Source organism: Kogia breviceps, chromosome 7, assembly GCF_026419965.1.
Source record: "Kogia breviceps isolate mKogBre1 chromosome 7, mKogBre1 haplotype 1, whole genome shotgun sequence".
Lineage (NCBI taxonomy): Eukaryota > Metazoa > Chordata > Mammalia > Artiodactyla > Physeteridae > Kogia > Kogia breviceps.
In genome coordinates, this window is record NC_081316.1 from 48,039,919 (window position 1) to 48,058,800 (window position 18,882).

At 50.6% G+C, this 18,882-nt stretch overlaps 1 protein-coding gene across 1 annotated transcript; it reads left to right on the forward strand.

Moving 5' to 3' along the window:
- The first annotated feature begins 1,731 nt into the window (after positions 1-1,731).
- Positions 1,732-16,367, forward strand: GPR83 (G protein-coupled receptor 83). The gene is made up of 4 exons (XM_059069015.2): positions 1,732-2,266; positions 6,901-7,026; positions 10,450-10,583; positions 13,514-16,367. The coding sequence occupies exons 1-4, from the start codon at positions 1,901-1,903 to the stop codon at positions 14,136-14,138; spliced, it is 1,251 nt and encodes a 416-aa protein (XP_058924998.1). The 5' UTR covers positions 1,732-1,900; the 3' UTR covers positions 14,139-16,367.
- Positions 16,368-18,882: the final 2,515 nt, after the last annotated feature.

Below are 18,882 nucleotides of genomic sequence, written 5' to 3' on the forward strand. Positions count from 1 at the left end.
CTATAATCTTCAGTGTGGTCCCTGAATAAAACATAACTGGCAACTTCTAGGGTGTACGTTTTTCTTCAGTTGATAGCTCTTTGCGTAACCCGCTCTAGCTCTTTCCACTCCTGTGGTTGTCGAATGAGCTATACTTACATTCATCTCGGCACCTTTGCATGTGCCATGATTCCCTCCTTATGGAATTCTCCATCTTCTTCCCTCTGCCTCCTCCTCTGTGACCTAATGTCTCTTGCTGGTCCCTTAGGACTGAGCTGAAGTGTCACTTTCTCTGGGAAGCCTTCCCTGATTCCCTCTCACCTAGATAAGTGCACCTTGTACTTTAGTATGGTGACACTTTTCAAACCATTGTCTAATTGCTTATTGACCTGTGTCCCTGGAGCTCAACAGGGTACAGAAGCTGATGTCTAACTTTCCTGAAAAATTTCCAAAGTGAAAGGTGGCTAGGCTTCCCCTCAAGGCCCATTGAGAAAAGAGGACTTTGGTGGGAGGGGTCTGTTCTCCAGGGTTTAGGTGGGACAAAGGTGCAGGATTTCTCCTGAACCAAGTGGACACCTCAGAAGGTACCTGGGCTTGAGTCATTTGATGGAGTCCAGCCTAAGGGCACTGCTCAGCAAGGTGTGATGACAAGAAAGAGTCTACATGGGGTTTGCCAATAGGACGGGTGAGGGGGCAGTTATAAGCAGTCGACCAGTTACTGCATATAGCACCCGAGAGTAATGTGGTGGGAGATCCCTACCCAGGTCTCTGAAAACCTCACTTACAGGAAAAAGGAAAACTTTCCACCAGGGCCAGAAAAGTTAAATAACTTGCTCAGGATTTCACAGCTAGGATGTGATAAAACTGGAATTTGACTCTGATTCCATGGGATCTGTTGAGGTGGATGGCGGGCCAGGGGTGACTGGGAGAGACTTCACAGGGGGGCAGTGAAAGCACAGGTCAGCAAGATAGCAAGATTTCCTGGAGGAGTAGGTGGGGAACAGAAAACAACGTGGGTAACATCCCTTACAGATACAGCTTCAAAAACTCCCAGGGCAGAAAACTCAATTACCCAGGAAGAGGGCACAGAGCTATTGATCTCCTTTGATTCTTGGATCACATCAGGAGAACTGCTTTGAAGTGTTTCCTTGAAAAACTATGCGCCCACCACCCCCCTCCCCACACCCCGCAACACACACACATATTGAGTCTTAGTGAAGGGAAGGAAACAAAACCTGGCCAGCCTCCCAGGACATCTGAAGTCTGATCACTGAAGGCGCTTGGAGAAAGCCTACATCGATTGCCTTGTTCGCCTTGTGCCAGAACTGCCCGGCCCCAGTGACCCACCCCAACCTGCAACCTGCCAAGCCTGACGCTCACACTGGACCAGAGTAGCCCCGCGCGGAACAAGGGGTTGCCTGGAGAGGGCGGCCCCAGTCCCTGCCGCGCGCCCGCCGAAACCCCAACCGCCCCGGGGCGCCTTCCGCCCGCTCCCTTTCTGATGGCGAGGCTTAAGCAGAAAGCAGGCGGATGAGTGTTTTTAGGGAAACAGCTCTGACGCCTGGCTGGAGTTTTATTTCTAGAGCAAGAGCGGGCTGGGGCCGGGGGTGGGGAAGCCCGCCGAGCCGGAGCGCGTCACGGTCGCCCGGAGAGACGCCGCGCCGCCCGATAGGCAGAGGAACTCGCTCGCCCGCAGCCGGGGGGCGCAGCGGAGACACAAAAGTGAGGCCGGCGGCCCGGAGCGCGCCGATCGCGGGCGGGAGGCCAGCGGGGAGTGGGCGCCGGCCGGGCGCTGCGAGGCCGGGAGTCCGTGCGCACACGGCCCCGCGCGCTCCTCTCTCCGCGCCCGAGCGCACGTGCGCGGCCTGGCGGGACGTCCCGCCCGCCCCGTCCCGTCCCGGGCGCGGAGGCTCCTGCAAAGATGATCCCTCGGTGCGTGCTGCTCTGCCTCCTCGCAGTGGCGCGAGCCGCGGACGAGCAGAGCCCGGAGGCGGCCCTGGTGGGGCCCAACGCCTCGCACTTCTTCTCCTGGAACAACTATACCTTCTCCGACTGGCAGAACTTCGTGGGCCGGAGGCGCTACGGGGCCGAGTCCCAGAACCCCACGGTGAAAGCCCTGCTCATCATGGCTTACTCCTTCATTATCATCTTCTCGCTCTTTGGCAACGTCCTGGTCTGTCATGTCATCTTCAAGAACCAGCGGATGCACTCGGCCACCAGCCTCTTCATCGTCAACCTGGCCGTCGCCGACATAATGATTACGCTCCTCAACACCCCCTTCACTTTGGTGAGACCGCGAGGGCTGGGCTGGCGCTCCGCTCTCTCCTCTCTCTGTGCTCCTCTCTCTTGCTGTCTCGATGTCTCTCTTATATCCGTTTCTGCCTCTCTCTGCGTCCCTCTCCCTCTCTCCACCCGATTTCTCTCCTCATTTCCCTGCCGGTCCCCCTCTTCTGCCTGTCTTCATCTTTCTTAGTCTCCTCTCTCTTGCCCTCTCATCTCTCATTTCTCATCTCTCAACACTCTCCTCTGTTGGTCTGTCTCTTAGTGTGTCTGTCTCTGTCATTCTTTGTTTGTCTTTCTGCCTGTCTGTCTCTCGGGGGTCTGTCTCTCTTCTCTGTCTCTCGGTGTCTTCATCTTTTTTTCCTCTCTGCGACTCTGTCTTTCTCTGTCTCTGTCTCTCTCCCATCATCTTCTGAGCCCGCGCTTCTGCAGCTCATGGGATTGGGGGTGGTGGTGTCAATGATTCGAGTGTCTGCAGCCAGCTGTGAACAAATGACCATTTCCTGTTGAATGTCACTGACCATGAACCTGCTTGATGATGGTGCAGTAAATCAAAGCCCCTTGAGATTCCAGCATAGATTGTTAGGTCAACGCCCCCCACCTCCCAACCTGAGTACAGCCCATTAAATGCCCCAGCATGGGATGCTGCTTTGCACCAAGCTGAAATATCAGACAGTTGCTAGTTGTTAATGGAACCATGAGTGAATTTTCCTAAACCACTTATTTAAATTGCATTTGCCTTCTGTGGTTTGACAGCGAAGTCTGTGTGTGAAGACGGTGTTGTGGAAGAGATGAGGGTGAGATGGGCTTGGGTTCCAGAGCTGGGGCAGCCTGGGGGCATTCGCATAAGGGTGGTTGGTTATCCCCCCTTCTCGCTCCCACAACCTCCACCCAGCCCTGACTGCTGGGCCTTAGTGGTGTCACTTCTCTCCCTCCGTGACTTGGGACTGAGGTGCTCATGGGTGATTGATTGAGACTGGGAGGGCTATGACCAAGTAATCATCATGACAGTTACTTGTATTTCTGCAGCATGAGTTACATTTTTTCAATTTCTGGAATAATCTTGTTGATACTTGAGTTATTACCAAACCATATCTGTTCATATCTCTCTCTCTATCTCTTTCTCTTTCTTACACACACACACACACACACACACACACACACACACACACTTGACCAGAAATAACAGACAAGCAAAAAGAAGATTGTGAACTCCCACAAGCCTATCCACCTGTGTGAATGTCCTTCCAACCCTTATGTTTAAAAACGACATTTTCTCTCGTCCTCACTTATAAGAACTTCACTCACATTTTGCAGATGAGGAAACTAAGGCACAGAGAGGTTCAATACCTTGTCCAAGGTCACTTGGCTAATAACTGACAGAGCCAGGATGAGAATTACTTCCCCTGACTCAAGTGTAGCCAGAGGTCTGTCCACTAAGCCACTCAGCTGGGACCTAGGGGGCAGGGCACCCTTGGACCACTAATCCAAACCATGGACTTCTCCTGCTCTCCTTCCTGCCTACATTTAACAGATTCCTGGTTACTCAGGATGTTCTGGGGACTAGCCAAGGACAAAGGGACTTCCAGATACCCCACACACACACATACACACTCCCCCTCTGCTGCCTTAAAGCACAGGACAATGCATCTCTGGCTCCTCCTGCATCCCCCTTGGCTTCTGACTTGACAATCTGCAGTGCTGGGGTTGGACTGGGCCACCCAGGATGGGAACTGGGAGGCCCCAGGGCATGGCCCTATGCTGCTGCCCACAGCAGGATGCATGGCTGGATCTGCAGCAGACACAGGCCAGGTGGGGAGGGAGGCCGGTCTGCGGCTGAGATCTGACAGCCCCTACCCGGAGGATGTCCTGCAAGAGAGGGGATGTCAGGGTCCTGAGAACCCAGCCTCCGCTCCCGGTTGATCCAAAGCAGCTTGGCCTTCAACCTGACCCATGCAACCACCCCAATCCAAATTCCTGTCAGAGCTTCCAAGGCTCTTGCAACCATGGGCGGGGCTTCTAAGCCCTCAGCCAGGCTCCTTGAAGGGGTAAGATGTCCTGCCCTTGGGCTGGTTGGTGATGATATCCTTCCTCCCTGGTCTCCCTTTCTGTCCACTTTACACTCTACATCGGCATGAAGTCCAGCTCTGGTCATTGAGACAAAAGCAAACAGTTATTCACAACTCCCACGGCAGAGCCAAACACAGAATGCGGTGGAGCCTGGAAAAGGCGATCGTTTACTTTGACCTGCCAGAGTCCCACGAGAGGCTCAAAGGAGACTTTTCAGGGCACGTGGCATTTCGAAGGGGCCAGGATAAGTCGGCATTTCCCAGGCCTAGATGAATGTTCATTGCAGACAGAGGGACCCGGGAGAACAAAGGCAAGGGTGTCCAAGTTCACGGTGTGTTGAGGGAATGCTGAGCGGTTCACTGTAGCTGGAGCAGCGGAGGCAAGAAGGCCAGCGGAGGAGCCAGCAGGGCAGGGGAAAGCAGAGGTGGCCAGAAAGAAAGGCTGGGGCAGGGCTGCGAGCGGGCCTGGGTGCTCGTAAGGCATCTGGCTGTCTCTTGAAGGCCATGATGATTCTAAGCAGGCGTCTGATTTTTGATTAACAAAATGCTGTCAGCAGCGCGAAGGCTGAATTACAGGGGGACAGACTAGAGGACAAGGAAAGCTGTCTGGAGGCTATCATGGTCCAGGTGAGAGACGATGGGGGATTCCACTTGGGCCACGGCCTTGGGACTGAAGAAGAGGGGATGGATTTGAAAACCCTTCGAGGTAGCACTGGTTGGCTTTGGTGATTCATTGATTGTGGGAGGTGAGAAGCAGGGGTAGCTAAGGATTTCCTGCTCTGCAATGTTACTGGGCTGTTCCTCCCTGCCTATTCCAAAGAGAGTAGTGTCCATGGTCTGCTGTCCCAGGTTCATGATCAGACCAGACTTGTCCCTCATGACTCTCATCCACACACTCCAGCCAAACAGTTCCAACCCTTGTTCCCCAGACAGGTCCAGGGATTTCTGACCTAGTGCCAAGCCCTTTGTTCTTATCTCCCCATGGGCAAATCCTACCTATGCTTTCATCTCAAATGTCTAGTATGTTATAATAATGGCAGTTAATAGTGTTAAGTACTTGCTATGTACTAGGCACTGTCGAACCTGCTTTACCTGTGTTATCTGCTTTACATGTGTTTGAGTTTCATAACAATCTTGTGAACAAGGGTTAGTCCCATTTTACAGATGAGGAAAATGAGGCTCATTGGGCCTAAATGCCTTGCCCAAGGTGGCAGCTATCACTGTGCTATAAATCACTACACGATATTCTTCCTCTCGAGCTGACCTGCTCTATTTCTTTCGGTGTCTTCTCTCGTTCTCTCTGCCTCAGCGCATTCCCACCCCACGTGGTGGCCCTTTGTCTGGGCCTTCTGTGGGGCGCTGACTACTTTCTGTCCTGCATCTGAGATACCCGAGTCCTCCTCTGCCCACATTGGAAGCTCCTTGATCAGAATCAAGGCCTGATCTCTCTTGGGCGTGGGGCATTACTCACAGGAGCTGAGTGAGTGAGCAAATAGCCATGGAGGATGTGGGGTGAGGCCTAGGTCTGCTCCCTGGACCCCACATGCCCTGGGAGCTTGTCTTCTCTCCCTGCCCAGATGCTGGTCCCTGCTTCCGCCTCTGCAGGCCCCTGGGACTCCTTCCCAGATGACGTGTCACAGGCCTGCTTAACTAGGGCTCCAGAGCACAGCCCACGGGCTGTGTTGTGACTCTTCAGATGTGTCTCCTCCATGAGTCTGAACTCATATGAGCCCAAACTGAATTTTACTATTACCATAAAAATGACTACTATTTATTTCTAATCATATCTTTCTAGCAATCTGCCAGACGTGTTCCACACTTTGTAGCCTTTTAAAAGTTATTTTATTTTTTAATTTTTTATTTACTTACTTATTTTTTATTAAGTAGTTTTTTTTTTGGCTGCATTGGGTCTTCGTTGCTGCATGTGGGCTTTCTCTACTTGCAGTGAGCGGGGGCTACTCTGTTTCTGTGCACAGGCTTCTCATTGTGGTGGCTTCTCTTTGTTGCACAGCACCGGCTCTAGAGTGCAGGCTCAGTAGTTGTGGCGCACAAGCTTAGTTACTCCACGGCATGTGGGATCTTCCTGGACCAGGGCTCAAACCCGTGTCCCGTGCATTGGCAGGCAGATTCTTGACCACTGCGCCACCAGGGAAGTCCCTGTAGACATTTTGTTTTTTAAGTCGATCCCTACAATAAGATACAAGGTAGAGATTTTTAAGCCTTTTTTTTTTGGTAAATGAGTAAACTGAGGTTCAGAGAGGTTACCTACCTTGCCCAAGGTCACACAGCTAGAAAAAATTAGAGGTGGGAAATCTAACTCCAGAGCCCATGTCCTTCCCACGCTGTCCTGGCACTGAACAGGGCCCAGCCATAACAGCAGGGTCAGGGTTTGTTGAACTGAATGATAGAGAATGAGTCATGCTGGAGAAAAGCATGTGTGAGCCACAGTCCAGTAGTGCAGAGGAAGGAGGAGGGGGAGAAGGCTCCTGGGGGATGCTCCTCGGAGACCACAGGGAGTGGGTGTCAGCGTCAAGGCCTGTCTGTCTCCTGATGTTTGTGGACTCATCTCCAGGTCCGCTTTGTGAACAGCACGTGGGTGTTCGGGAAAGGCATGTGCCACGTCAGCCGCTTCGCCCAGTACTGTTCCCTGCACGTCTCAGCCCTGACGCTGACAGCCATCGCCGTGGACCGCCACCAGGTGAGGGCACCCACCCCCCCGATGCCCTGTCCTTCCCTCCCCGGCTTTGCTTTCCAGGGGGCTGAAGGCAGTATTTTAGCCCATTTTTCAATGAGCATATTTGTCTTCTTATTGACCACTATGAGCATTAAATTAGGCATGTAGCTCCTAAAACAGGGGCTAAAATAGGCATATAGCTCCCTTTGTGCCGGGGCTGCAAAACATTATTCCACGTTTTTTGCTCCAGTGAAGGCTCACTGCTGGCATTTTGTGTGTCAGAAATGAATGAGTTTGTTTTGGGGGATTGAAAAGCAGATCTGGAAAATCACGGATGAAAAGAGAGTGGCAAATGCAGGTCCGAGGCAAGGCTCCTGGCTGGGAGAAGAGATGGATATTTCTGGACCCAGGTCACTGAAGAGGTAAACAAGCTGGAGGGGGGCAGGCAGGTGGAAGGAGCAGGTGTCGGGTGGGGTAGGGAGGCCCAGCTTTCTGTCCTGCTCCATCGGATTCACGTGGGCCGATGTGGTGAAGGGAGCTGGAAAGGACCTGAGGCCGCCCATCCTGGAGGAGGGCAGCTCCACACAGCGCCTCGCTCATGCTAACTCAATGAACCACTGTTGTACACTGGGTCTCTGCTGAGTCCAGGTGTGCAGGCTCGGGAATGGGCCTGCCTAGCTTGCCCAAGATCACATGCCTGGTGATTGATGAAGGTGGGAATAGGATTGAGGTCTGTCTGGCTCCAGGTTCATGCTCGGATCTCTAGGAGATCACTAGCCTGCTCTGAGAAGACGCAAGGGCACCTACAAGGCCGGTAGTGTAAGGGCCACCAGGACAAAGAGAGAATTTATTCTAAGTAGCTCCAAGAGGTACAACAACGACCAAGGGAGAGGAAGCTTCTAAGATACAGACTCAAAGATGCAGCTCAGTATGAGGAAGAGTTTTCTGATAGAAGTGCCTGAAGGTGGACAAAGCTACCTGGGGGGTGAGTTTCATGTCACCAGCCATATGTAAGCAAGGCTTGGATGAGCGCTTGATAGGGATGTTTTAGAGGACATTCATGCATCTAATGGGGAATTGGACTTGGCAAACCTTGAGATCTCTTTAACCCCGAAATGCCGTCATTTTGGCATTTATGTTACAGATGTTTAGGTGCAAAGTGTGAAAAGGTTGCGTACAAATATTTCCTGCCTTTTCTTTTCTTTTCTTTTTTTTTTTTTTTTTTTTTTGCGGTATGCGGGCCTCTCACTGCTGTGGCCTCTCCCGTTGCGGAGCACAGGCTCCGAACACGCAGGCCCAGCGGCCATGGCTCACGGGTTTAGTTGCTCCGCGGCATGTGGGATCTTCCCGGACCAGGGCACGAACCCGTGTCTCCTGCATCGGCAGGCGGATTCTCAACCACTGCGCCACCAGGGAAGCCCTCCTGCCTTTTCTTAACCTTCTCCCCTAATTCAACAAGAGGGACTCTGGATCACCTTTACTTGGACTGTACCCACCTCATTTAACACAGCTAACTGAGGGTTGACCCTTGGGCCAAAGGCAGGTCTGAGGAGCAGGGGGGCAAGCCTTGCCCACACTGGCCACACTGCTGTGACATATACCCACACATGGGATCCCGTCCCAGAGTCTACAGGTTTTTCAAGTGTCCAGGGCCTCTGACTGAGGCTTCCACTCCCTTTATCAACCTGAACCACAATGGCGTGTGAGGGGCAAGGATGGCAAAGTCCAGAATGGAGATGTGCTGGGCAGCTTCTAAAGCCTAGTCCGTTCCTCCCATAAAACCTTAAAAAATTGGGAGAAGACTTTGGGAGGACACAGCAGAATGTCCAGTGTGTCCTGGGATGGCATCCTGAGACAATGGCAGCTCTTTATGACCTCTCTTTCTGACCCGACTCACCTATCCCCAAATGGCTTTTTCAAGAAATAATGATTCTAATCTTGCAACCTAACTGTTCACCAACAGATGAGTAGATAAAGAAGATGTGGTATGTATGTATAATGGAATACTACTCAGCCATAAAAAAGAATGAAATTTTGCCATGGATGGATTTGGAAGGCATTATACTAAGTGAAATAAATCAGCCAGAGAAAGACAAATACTGTGTGCTGTCACTCATATGTGGAATCTAAAAAAATACAACAAACTAGTGAATATAACAAAAAAGAAGGAGACCCACAGATATGGAGAACAAACTAGTGGCTACCAGTTGGGAGGGAATGGGAGAGGGGCAATATAGAGGTAGGAGATTAAGAGGTACAAACTATAGCTTATTATAAAATAAGCTACAAGGATATGTTGTCCAACATGGGGAATATAGCCAATATTTTATAATAACTATAAGTGGAGTATAACCTTTAAAAATTGTGAATCACTATATTCTACACCTGCAATTTATACATTATACATCAACTATACTTCAATTAAAAAAAAAAGGAATAATGATTCTAATCTTAAAAAGAGGATTCTGTTAAATTCCCAAGTCTTTATTGAAACCTTTTAGGAGAATTGATTGGCATACAGTAGCAATCAATTCCAAGATGTTTTTCAGCCCAAAGCCTCTAACAGTGGCTTAACTTGGGGCTTGGGAAAGCTGGGCCCCTCTGCAATTTTAGAAATGGCTTTCAGAGACAGTGTGGTGAACCCCCAAATAAAGGGCAATGCAGCTTCCCATGATAAGTGGTGAGAGTCTCCTCTTGAGGTGTGTCGCCCTCAGACCCCTCGGAGCCCTTTGTAACTTAAAGGATCTGGAATCATGGGCAGACGAGATGAGATCCCGAGGTGTCACGGCTGCTCCTGTGCCAGCCTCGCTGTGGGTGTCGTGGGAACAGACCTCCCCCTTCACTGCTCCCCCATCCTCTCACTGCACCCGGCTTCTGCCACGCATGACCTGCAAGAGGCATTTTTTAAAATTAATTAACTTATTTATTTTTGGCTGCATTGGGTCTTTGTTGCTGCGCGAGGGCTTTCTCTAGTTGCAGCGAGCAGGGGCTTCTCTTCGTTGCAGTGCACGGACTCTAGGTGCGCAGGCTTCAGTAGTTGTGGCTCTCGGGCTCAGTAGTTGTGGCACGTGGGCTATAGAGCGCAGGATCAGTAGTTGTGGCGCACGGGCTTCGTTGCTCCGCGGCATCTGGGACCTTCCCAGACCAGGGCTCGAACCCGTGTCCCCTGCATCGGCAGGCAGATTCTTGACCACTGCGCCACCAGGGAAGTCCTGCAAGGGGCATTTGAACTGCCTGGAGCCTCTGAGTCCAGATGACACCCTTTCTGTACCCCCGTGGGCTGGACGGTGTGGTGGCACAGCTCAGGGGCTCGATAATGAGTTAAGGGGTGCTTGACTCTAAGTAGGACCTACCTGCCTCATTGTGGCAAGTGAGCTGCATCGTCTGGATTTCTTAGTTGCTTCAAACTGTCTTCAGCCAGTGATGCCCAGTTTACTTGTCTTCCAGGTCATCATGCATCCGTTAAAACCCCGGATCTCAATCACAAAAGGTGTCATCTACATTGCAGTCATCTGGACCATGGCGACGTTTTTTTCACTTCCACACGCTATCTGCCAGAAATTATTTACCTTCAAGTACAGGTGAGATGAACTAGTGGGGAGCAGCCTGGGTATCCGGAGAACCTTGACAGAGGGAAATCTGAGCCCCTCTGAATCTCAGAGTTACCAGTACCTGCTGCGCTGAGCTGTTCTCTCTGTCTCCTTCCTTCCCATCCTGCTGCTCCCAGGCCTGTGGGTATCCTCTGCACTTTTTCTGCTTTTTGTCATCTTTTCCTTGCAACACTTTTAGCTTCCTCTTTAGTCTCTGTCCCTTTGTCTGTAAGGTCAAGGCAATAGCAATCAGCTTCTGCCACTGGGGACAGGTACTAACCCAGACTGAGATTCAGAATCACCCAGGCCCTGTTTAAAATGGTGATGTTTAAATTCTCTCGCACAACCTACAGACAGACATGTATATCTCTAAGTGTCTCGGGCAGGATGCTCTACCCCCCTCCCCACTACCTGCCATTTATCATATGCTTTGTCCTGTGCTCTCACAGAATGGAAAGCACTCAGTGTCTTAAAATTTAAACACTCGTGTGTGCTGCTAGTCAGCTAAAGGTGATCTCCCCTGTTAGACTGTGAGGTTGCGGGGCGCTGGCCCCATTTCTGCTTTTGCCGTCTTGGTGTCCCTAGCATCTATATTACTGCCTTCACATCACGAGCTCTCTGTATGTAGTTACTGAATGAATGAATGAGCTTAGAGTGATCTTCATCAGTTCATTGTTTCAGCTGAAGTTCCATAGAAACAGCTCCTGAGATAAAGGAAGGTGCATGTGCCTGGGATTTTTAAGAAAGTGATGCCGGGGTAATGGGTAGGGCAGTGGAGAAGCTGGACAGGAAATGGGGAGAGAACAAGGGAGGGTGTGGTTTGCAGGGGGAGCTCTGGAGCAGACTGGTAACACAGTTTGCCCGCTTTGAGCCAAGGGAGCTGGGCTTTCGTATGCCAGGCCTTCCTGGGGACAATGGAGATACCTGGCCACTTCTGGCTCATAATGGATCTGTGGAAAGTATCCTCAGTGGCCTTAGGGTAGTCCTAGGCCCCTAGAAGATCACGGCTGACAGCTGTGTCTTGTCGGGTGGGCCGGAGCTGGGGGCCTGGTGCTCCAGACCAGTAAAGGGGATCTAGGGGTGCATTGCTGGCAGGTCTTACCATGTGCTGCCCCACCTGAGACATACATTTACATACACTCCTGTGACATAAGCGGGGTCCAGAGAACAAGCTCTGAAGGCCAATTTCAACTAATTTATAAAGTCTCAGTCCCCGAATTCTAGGCTGTTGAATGAATCACATACCCACCCCTTCCCAGCATTCAGACTCCCCAGCTGCTTTCATATATGGAAGGCTATTTCTTTTTTCTGCTAACAAAAGCGAAGAGAGTTTTCTTTCTTTCACTCGTGATGGCCACCTGCACGTATAACAAGATCAACAAGCTACATGGTATGATGGGAAAAAAAGTAGCAATTTTGAGTTGCTGCTCAGAGATTTTACAGTACAAAAACCCTGCTCGCACCCAGAGTCTGGACATTTAGATAAAGACCCGAGCTTAGGCTTCCTGCCACAAGTTCCCTCCTTGCTTTTCCCGGGGCATCTTTTAAAATGACCACTTGTGAAAAATTAGTGACCTCTGCCCCAACCACCTTATAAGTAACAGGTGCTTGCTACCCTGCCCTCTGTCTCTCCTGCTCACCGGTGACCTCGGAGGGAGGAATGCCCTTCTCCTGGCTCATAGTGTCCCCATTCTGGGATGTAAGTCATAGCCTTGTGGCTTCCGTTGTGTGAGTGTACTGAAACGGCCCCTGGGTTTTCACTTCCCCAAAGTGGAAGGAAGCTGCTGAGGGAGCTCCCTGCCACCTCATTCAGCAAATCATAATCCGCATATTCTTAACTCACCAGCTCTGGGTTTTGCAACATACACAGATGTCCCTAAAAAATTTGAAGAGGACTGGGTACATTGCATAGAAAATAAGTACTTTTTGTCTGAGTGGCTGAAGGTGTATGAGTTCAGGCATTGCCACTCATATTCTCAAGACCCATTTCTTTGCCCTATTCCTTGGGTCCCCTCTGGAATGGGAGTAGGTAGTACAATGGGAAATTCCAAGATTTCCTGAATCCATCATGCTCCCAAGATGAGTTAATTCTAAGACTAGGAACACCAGTGTTGCATTCATTCATTGAACAAATATTTATTGGGTGTCTATTCTGGGCTAGGAATAATACAAAGTAAAGAGGACACAGAGTGATCTAGGTGTATTTCTCTTTTTAAAAAATTGAAGTACAGTTGATTTACCATGTTGGGTTAGTTTCAGGTGTACAGCGAAGTGATTCAGTTATATATATATGTGTGTGTGTGTGTGTGTGTATAAATTCTTTTTCAGATTCCTGTTGGTTATCTATTTTATATATTGTAGTGTGTATATGTTATCCCAAACTCCCAGTTTATCCCTCCCCCCACCTTTCCCCTTTGGTAACCATAAGTTTGTTTTCTATGTCTGCGGGTGTATTTCTATTTTGTATATAAGTTCGTTTGTATCATTTTTTTTTTTTTAGATTCTACGTGTAAAGCAATATCATATGATATTTGTCTTTCTCTGGCTGGCTTTCTTCATTTAGTATGATCATCTCTAGGTCCATCCGTGCTGCACATGGCATTATTTCATTTTTTATGGCTAAGTAATATTCCATTGTATATATGTACCACATCTTCTTTATCCATTCATTTGCCGATGGACATTTAGGTGTATCTCTTACCTATATAGAATGCCCAGCCTAGTGGGAGAGCTGAAAATGTAATCAGATAATTAGGCTGCTCATCACATGTGCTGCAACAGACAGATGTACCAGGAGCCAAGTGGAGGGAGAGGCCAGTGGTTCTTGGGATGGGGCTTATCCACACTAATTTCACACCCTCCTTCTCTATCCCTCTCCCTCTCTGTCTCTCTCTGTCTGTCTCTCTCTCCCCTGCCCCCAGTGAGGACACTGTCCGTTCCCTGTGCCTGCCAGACTTCCCTGAGCCAGCCGACCTCTTCTGGAAGTACCTGGACTTGGCCACGTTCATCCTGCTTTACATTCTCCCCCTCCTCATCATCTCTGTGGCCTACGCCCGTGTGGCCAAGAAGCTGTGGTTGTGCAACACCATTGGGGATGTGACCACGGAGCAATACCTGGCCCTGCGGCGCAAGAAGAAGAAAACCATCAAGATGCTGATGCTGGTGGTGGTCCTCTTTGCCCTCTGCTGGTTTCCCCTCAACTGCTACGTCCTCCTCCTGTCCAGCAAGGTCATCCACACCAATAATGCCCTCTACTTTGCCTTCCACTGGATCGCCATGAGCAGCACCTGTTACAACCCCTTCATCTACTGCTGGCTCAATGAGAACTTCAGGGTCGAGCTGAAGGCGTTACTGCGCATGTGCCAAAGGTCGCCCAAGCCTCAGGAGGAGCGGCCGCCCTCCCCGGTCCCCTCCTTCAGGGTGGCTTGGACAGAGAAAAGCAGCGGCCGCAGGGCTCCACTAGCCAACAGCCTCCTGCCCTCCTCTCAGCTCCAGTCTGGGAAGACAGACCTGTCGTCCGTGGAGCCTATCGTGGCAGTGACCTAGAGGAGGAGGGCAGGAAGGGGTGGGGGCGGGGCTCTGTCTCCAGATGAGGCTGGGAAAGGGCCTGAGGACAAAGCCTGGAAAACAGCCTGTCCTCACACCCCTTCACATGCTGGAAGCAGTTCCTGAAGAAGCCCAAGGACGTCTGAGTGCCTAGGCAACTGTGCCCAGGCTCCTCGACCCGTTAGATGGGAAAACGAAAAGACGACTCCCAGCTCGACACGTGTTTGTGAATTCCTGTCTGAGACATGCTGGTTCCCTGAGCCAGGGGACCCAGGACAGCTTCAGCCCCCATGGGGGCTGAGTCAGTCCACTGCCTACACCTGTCAGGCAGCTGCCTTACAGCCCTTCCACCACTGAGCACCCATGAAGGACCCTTGAGTCGGACGTGCGGAGTGGCTGACCCAGATGCACAGCTCTGCTTGAGAAAGGTCCATCGGCCGGTGAAAGGTCAGTGAGCCAGAGCCGGCGTGGAGGTGTGTATGTGTCGCTTTCTGAAGTCGCTGGAGCAGGCTGAGTCCCAGTTCTGTGGTGGCCCGACACGTGACAAGAAAAGACCGACTGGGTTCCTTAAAATAAAGAGGAATTACTGAATTTCCTTAAAACAAAGAAAAACTATTATTGAAACTTTGGAACATTCAGAAAAGCACAAAGAAGAAAATAAAAATCACCCCCTTCTCCCACCAACTTCTGATAAGTTCTGTCAAAATACTGTGGCTTTCTTTGCAACTTCTTTCCGTGTATGTGTGTGTGTGTGTGTGTGTGTGTGTGTGTGTGTGTGTGTGTGTGTGTGTCTATGATTTTCATTTCATGCTGAATTACACTTTTCCATTTAGAAATAAGCAAGAAACTGGGCATAGCTGAGAACTCCTGAACCCCTCTCCCAGGAATAGCGTCCACCGGAAGAGTTCGAAAATGAGGTGGGAGAAGATCCCAAGGGGAACACTGTCCCAGAGCGGACAGACTGCCTTCATCCTGCAGCCAGTGGTGGCAAGGGCCTGTCTAAAGTACCTCTCCTCGGATGGTGGCCATTGTGATGAACCAGGAATAAAACTCATCCAGGAGGCATAATTCCTCCTCTCCCGCAAGCACACAGATCAAGAGGTGGTGAAATACTGCCCTGCTTTTGCAGGAGATGAGGTAGCAGGCTTTCCAACATGCTGGAAATATCCATGCTTAGACAACTCATCCTCCCAAGCTCTCTAGTCAGGCCATTTCTCCTCCATGTCATCTGAATAATAAGGCTTCTTCACGCCAATTCTCACAAGACGACTCACTGTCAACATCACTCTCTCATGTGTCACTTTTCAAACCCTATGGCATCGCGATGGTCCTTAGTGACTCAACTTGCCAGAGAAATCTCATTCCAGAGACTATGAGTGTTTTCATCACCTTCCAGCTGGCCCTGAGTGACTCACTGTGTCATCCAGAAGAGAGACGCATCGGGCAGAAGAGAGCTTCATTCACCAGCCCTAAACAACTGCCGCTCTCACACTGGTTTGAGGTTTCTTTCCAGCACCAGAGAGATCCTGAAAGCAAAGCATGGTCATGGAGCTGAGAGGGAAACTGAGGCTCAGGGAGAAGGGGTTTGTCCAAGGTTCACTTAGATCTCTTGGCTGTTAATTGAACCTGAACTTGGTCATATCATCTGCTTCTCTGTAAGGAACCATGGGGGTTCATTATCTTATTCTCTCTATTTACGAGGATGTTTGAAAATTTTTGAGGTGTAAAGTTTAAAAAATAATCTTCTGAACAGTGGATAGAAAAGTGACTTTCATGGGACAGAGAGAGCCTTTTAAGCCCATAGGGATCCCCAGGTGGATTTTTTTCAGACCAAGTGGCTCCCAGGCCTGTGTGTATTTTCTCTTAATGCTGCCATGGAAATTCTTTGAAAGAAAACAGGCGACAGGGTTACAGAAAATTTGTCCTGCTCTGAAATCGCGGGGAAGGCTTCACTTTGTTCCTTCCTCTCTGGGGGCATCTAGAAATTCTGCCAAGTCACAGAGAAGGCTCTTCTCTGGTGGAAGACACTCCGCACTGATGGCTCATTAAGTCTGGGTCTCCCGTCAGCTCCCTGTCTCCCCGCACCCTGCGTTCCCTGTGTGCCTCAGAGCAGAAGTGATTTGTGTTTGTGAATGTGGCATGTGTAAAACTTGAATCTTTCCACTGTGCTGTCATGAGGACTTTACTGTAAATTGCTCCAGTCTCAATAAAATACATAGTGGGTGTGTGGCCTGTGCTTCCTGGACTTGTGATTAGGCCACAGCTGATGACCTTTAAAATAGGGATCCACAAGGATTAGATGAAGAGAGCGTGGAGAGCCTCGGCCCTCACCTCTACATTTTACAGCTGAGCAAGCACAAACACTGAGCGGGTAAATAGCCAGTTGAAAACCTCTGGTTAGTGCCTTCTTCCACGGAGCTGGCTATGAGGCCCCTCTTTTGTGAAATCTGTGAAATGAATCTGTGCTGAGTGATTCAAGCCTGGACTCCACGTGTTCCTTGGTGATTCAGGAGGAGGCAAAGCTGCCGCTCCCACGCACAGGGTACAGTGGGTACCACGTTCCTGTTCACAGGGTTTCTGCCCCCCTGGACCTGGACTCCCTTTGTCCGACCAGCTAAGCTGGGTAGGAACCTCTTTAAGCGGCTCTTTGCAGGAAACTGCCCTCAGCAGGAAGCCCCTTTTCTTATCACTTTATCAAAGCTATATTGTAACTAACTCTGAGACCAGGCATCCGCATGCTCTACTCGTCTCTGGCCCAAGCACACCTTTCACATCTTTTCGTCACACAGTACCTTGCCTAATGTGTTGGTTCTTTTGTAGATCAAAGAAGTAGAAATGAAGAACAAGTAATTAACAGATGACCAAATCTCTTCCCTAGCTTCCCCTTCAGTAATCTCGTGAACAAGATAACATCTAGTGTTTCCCTGGTGGCGCAGTGGTTGGGGGTCCGCCTGCCGATGCAAGGGACACGGGTTCGTGCCCCGGTCCGGGAGGATCCCACATGCCGCGGAGCGGGTGGGCGCGTGAGCCATGGCTGATAAGCCTGCGCGTCCGGAGCCTGTGCTCCGCAACGGGAGAGACCACAACAGTGAGAGGCCCGCGTACCGCAAAAAAAAAAAAAAAAAGATAACATCTAGAGGAAGATCACGAGGAGTCGATGAGCCTGCACACAGTGGGGAATGTCGACGACTCTGACCCCCTATCTCAATGATTAACTGAGGTTACTTCCCTTTTTCCCTTTAAATCTTTCATGGCCAAGCAGAATCTTTGGAGGTGGTTTTTGGGGACACTGAGTCTACCATCTCCTCAGATTGCCAGCATTCTGATTAAAAGCACCTTTCCTTTCTACCAACAGTTGTCTCTCTCCCTCTCTCTCATATTGACTTTTTTTTTTTTTTTTTTTTGTGGTACGCGGGGCTGCCACTGTTGTGGCCTCTCCGGTTGCGGAGCACAGGTTCCGGATGCGCAGGCTCAGCGGCCATGGCTCACGGGCCCAGCCGCTCCGCGGCATGTGAGATCTTCCCGGACCGGGGCACGAACCCGTGTCCCCTGCATTGGCAGGTGGACTCTCAGCCACTGCGCCACCAGGGAAGCCCTCATATTGACTTTTTTTTTTTTTTTTTTTTTTTTTTGCGGTACGCGGGCCTCTCACCGCTGTGGCCTCTCCCGTTGCGGAGCACAGGCTCCCGACGCACAGGCTCAGCGGCCGTGGCTCACGGGCCCAGCCGCCCCACGGCACGTGGGATCCTCCCGGACCGGGGCACGAACCCGCGTCCCCCGCACCGGCAGGCGGACTCTCAACCACTGCGCCACCAGGGAAGCCCCCCTCATATTGACTTTTGAGTGGTGAGCAGACAGACCTGATTCGGTAACACCTCCACTGCATACATGATTACCCTGATGCCATCCAGAGCCCAGGAAATCAATGTTAAATAATTACACAGTAGGGAATTTACTGTGCCTAGGGGAACATTTGAAAGAAAATGAAAGGCGATGGAGAAAAGAGGGGAACTAGGATTTGCTCATACCTCCTATGTGAGACACAGCGCTAAATGTCTCTGAGTCTGTGAGCTCATTCTCCCTCAGTATTTCTCCAAGGTGGGCATTATTATTTCTACACTGCAGATGAAGAAACTGAGGCTCAGGTAAAGATCCCAAAGCCTAATCTTGAGATTAGGTTCTGAGAAGCCTTGTAGGAAAGAACCTTAATTTGTTTGAATCTGATGTTCTATGAATTTCCTTGATTATGGGGCACTTTGGGGGGGTAAAACCTGTTAACTGTCCCCAAACCAGTGCTTGAGTTACATGCTTAGGGAAATGCTTCACTACATAGGTTTCAGGGCCCCTTGCAGCTCCATGGTCAGTGAATCCATGCTTCTAGAACAAGTAGAATCTCATGCTGCCTTGTGGGCTCACCTCTGGCTAGAAGCGTCTTGCCAACAAACTGTTAGCGATGCCTGAGTGGCCAGTGCCCTGCTTGACCAACTATGTCAGGTTGCCAAGGTTAACAGCTGTCTCACAGCTGGCCGGGGCCTCAGGGTCCCCAGACAGCACAGGCAGAACTTGGCTAAACCCTCACTGCTCCAAGCTGGTTGGGATGTGCCTCCAGGGCCCCTAGAGTGATGGAAGCTATGCCAGAGTGCCTGGGGCCAGGGAAGACTGGGTGTCTTGCAGCATCCACTGGGGGAACATGCTTGTCCTAGAGTGTTGCCCAAAGACGGTAGAAGATACTCCCACTGCTGTG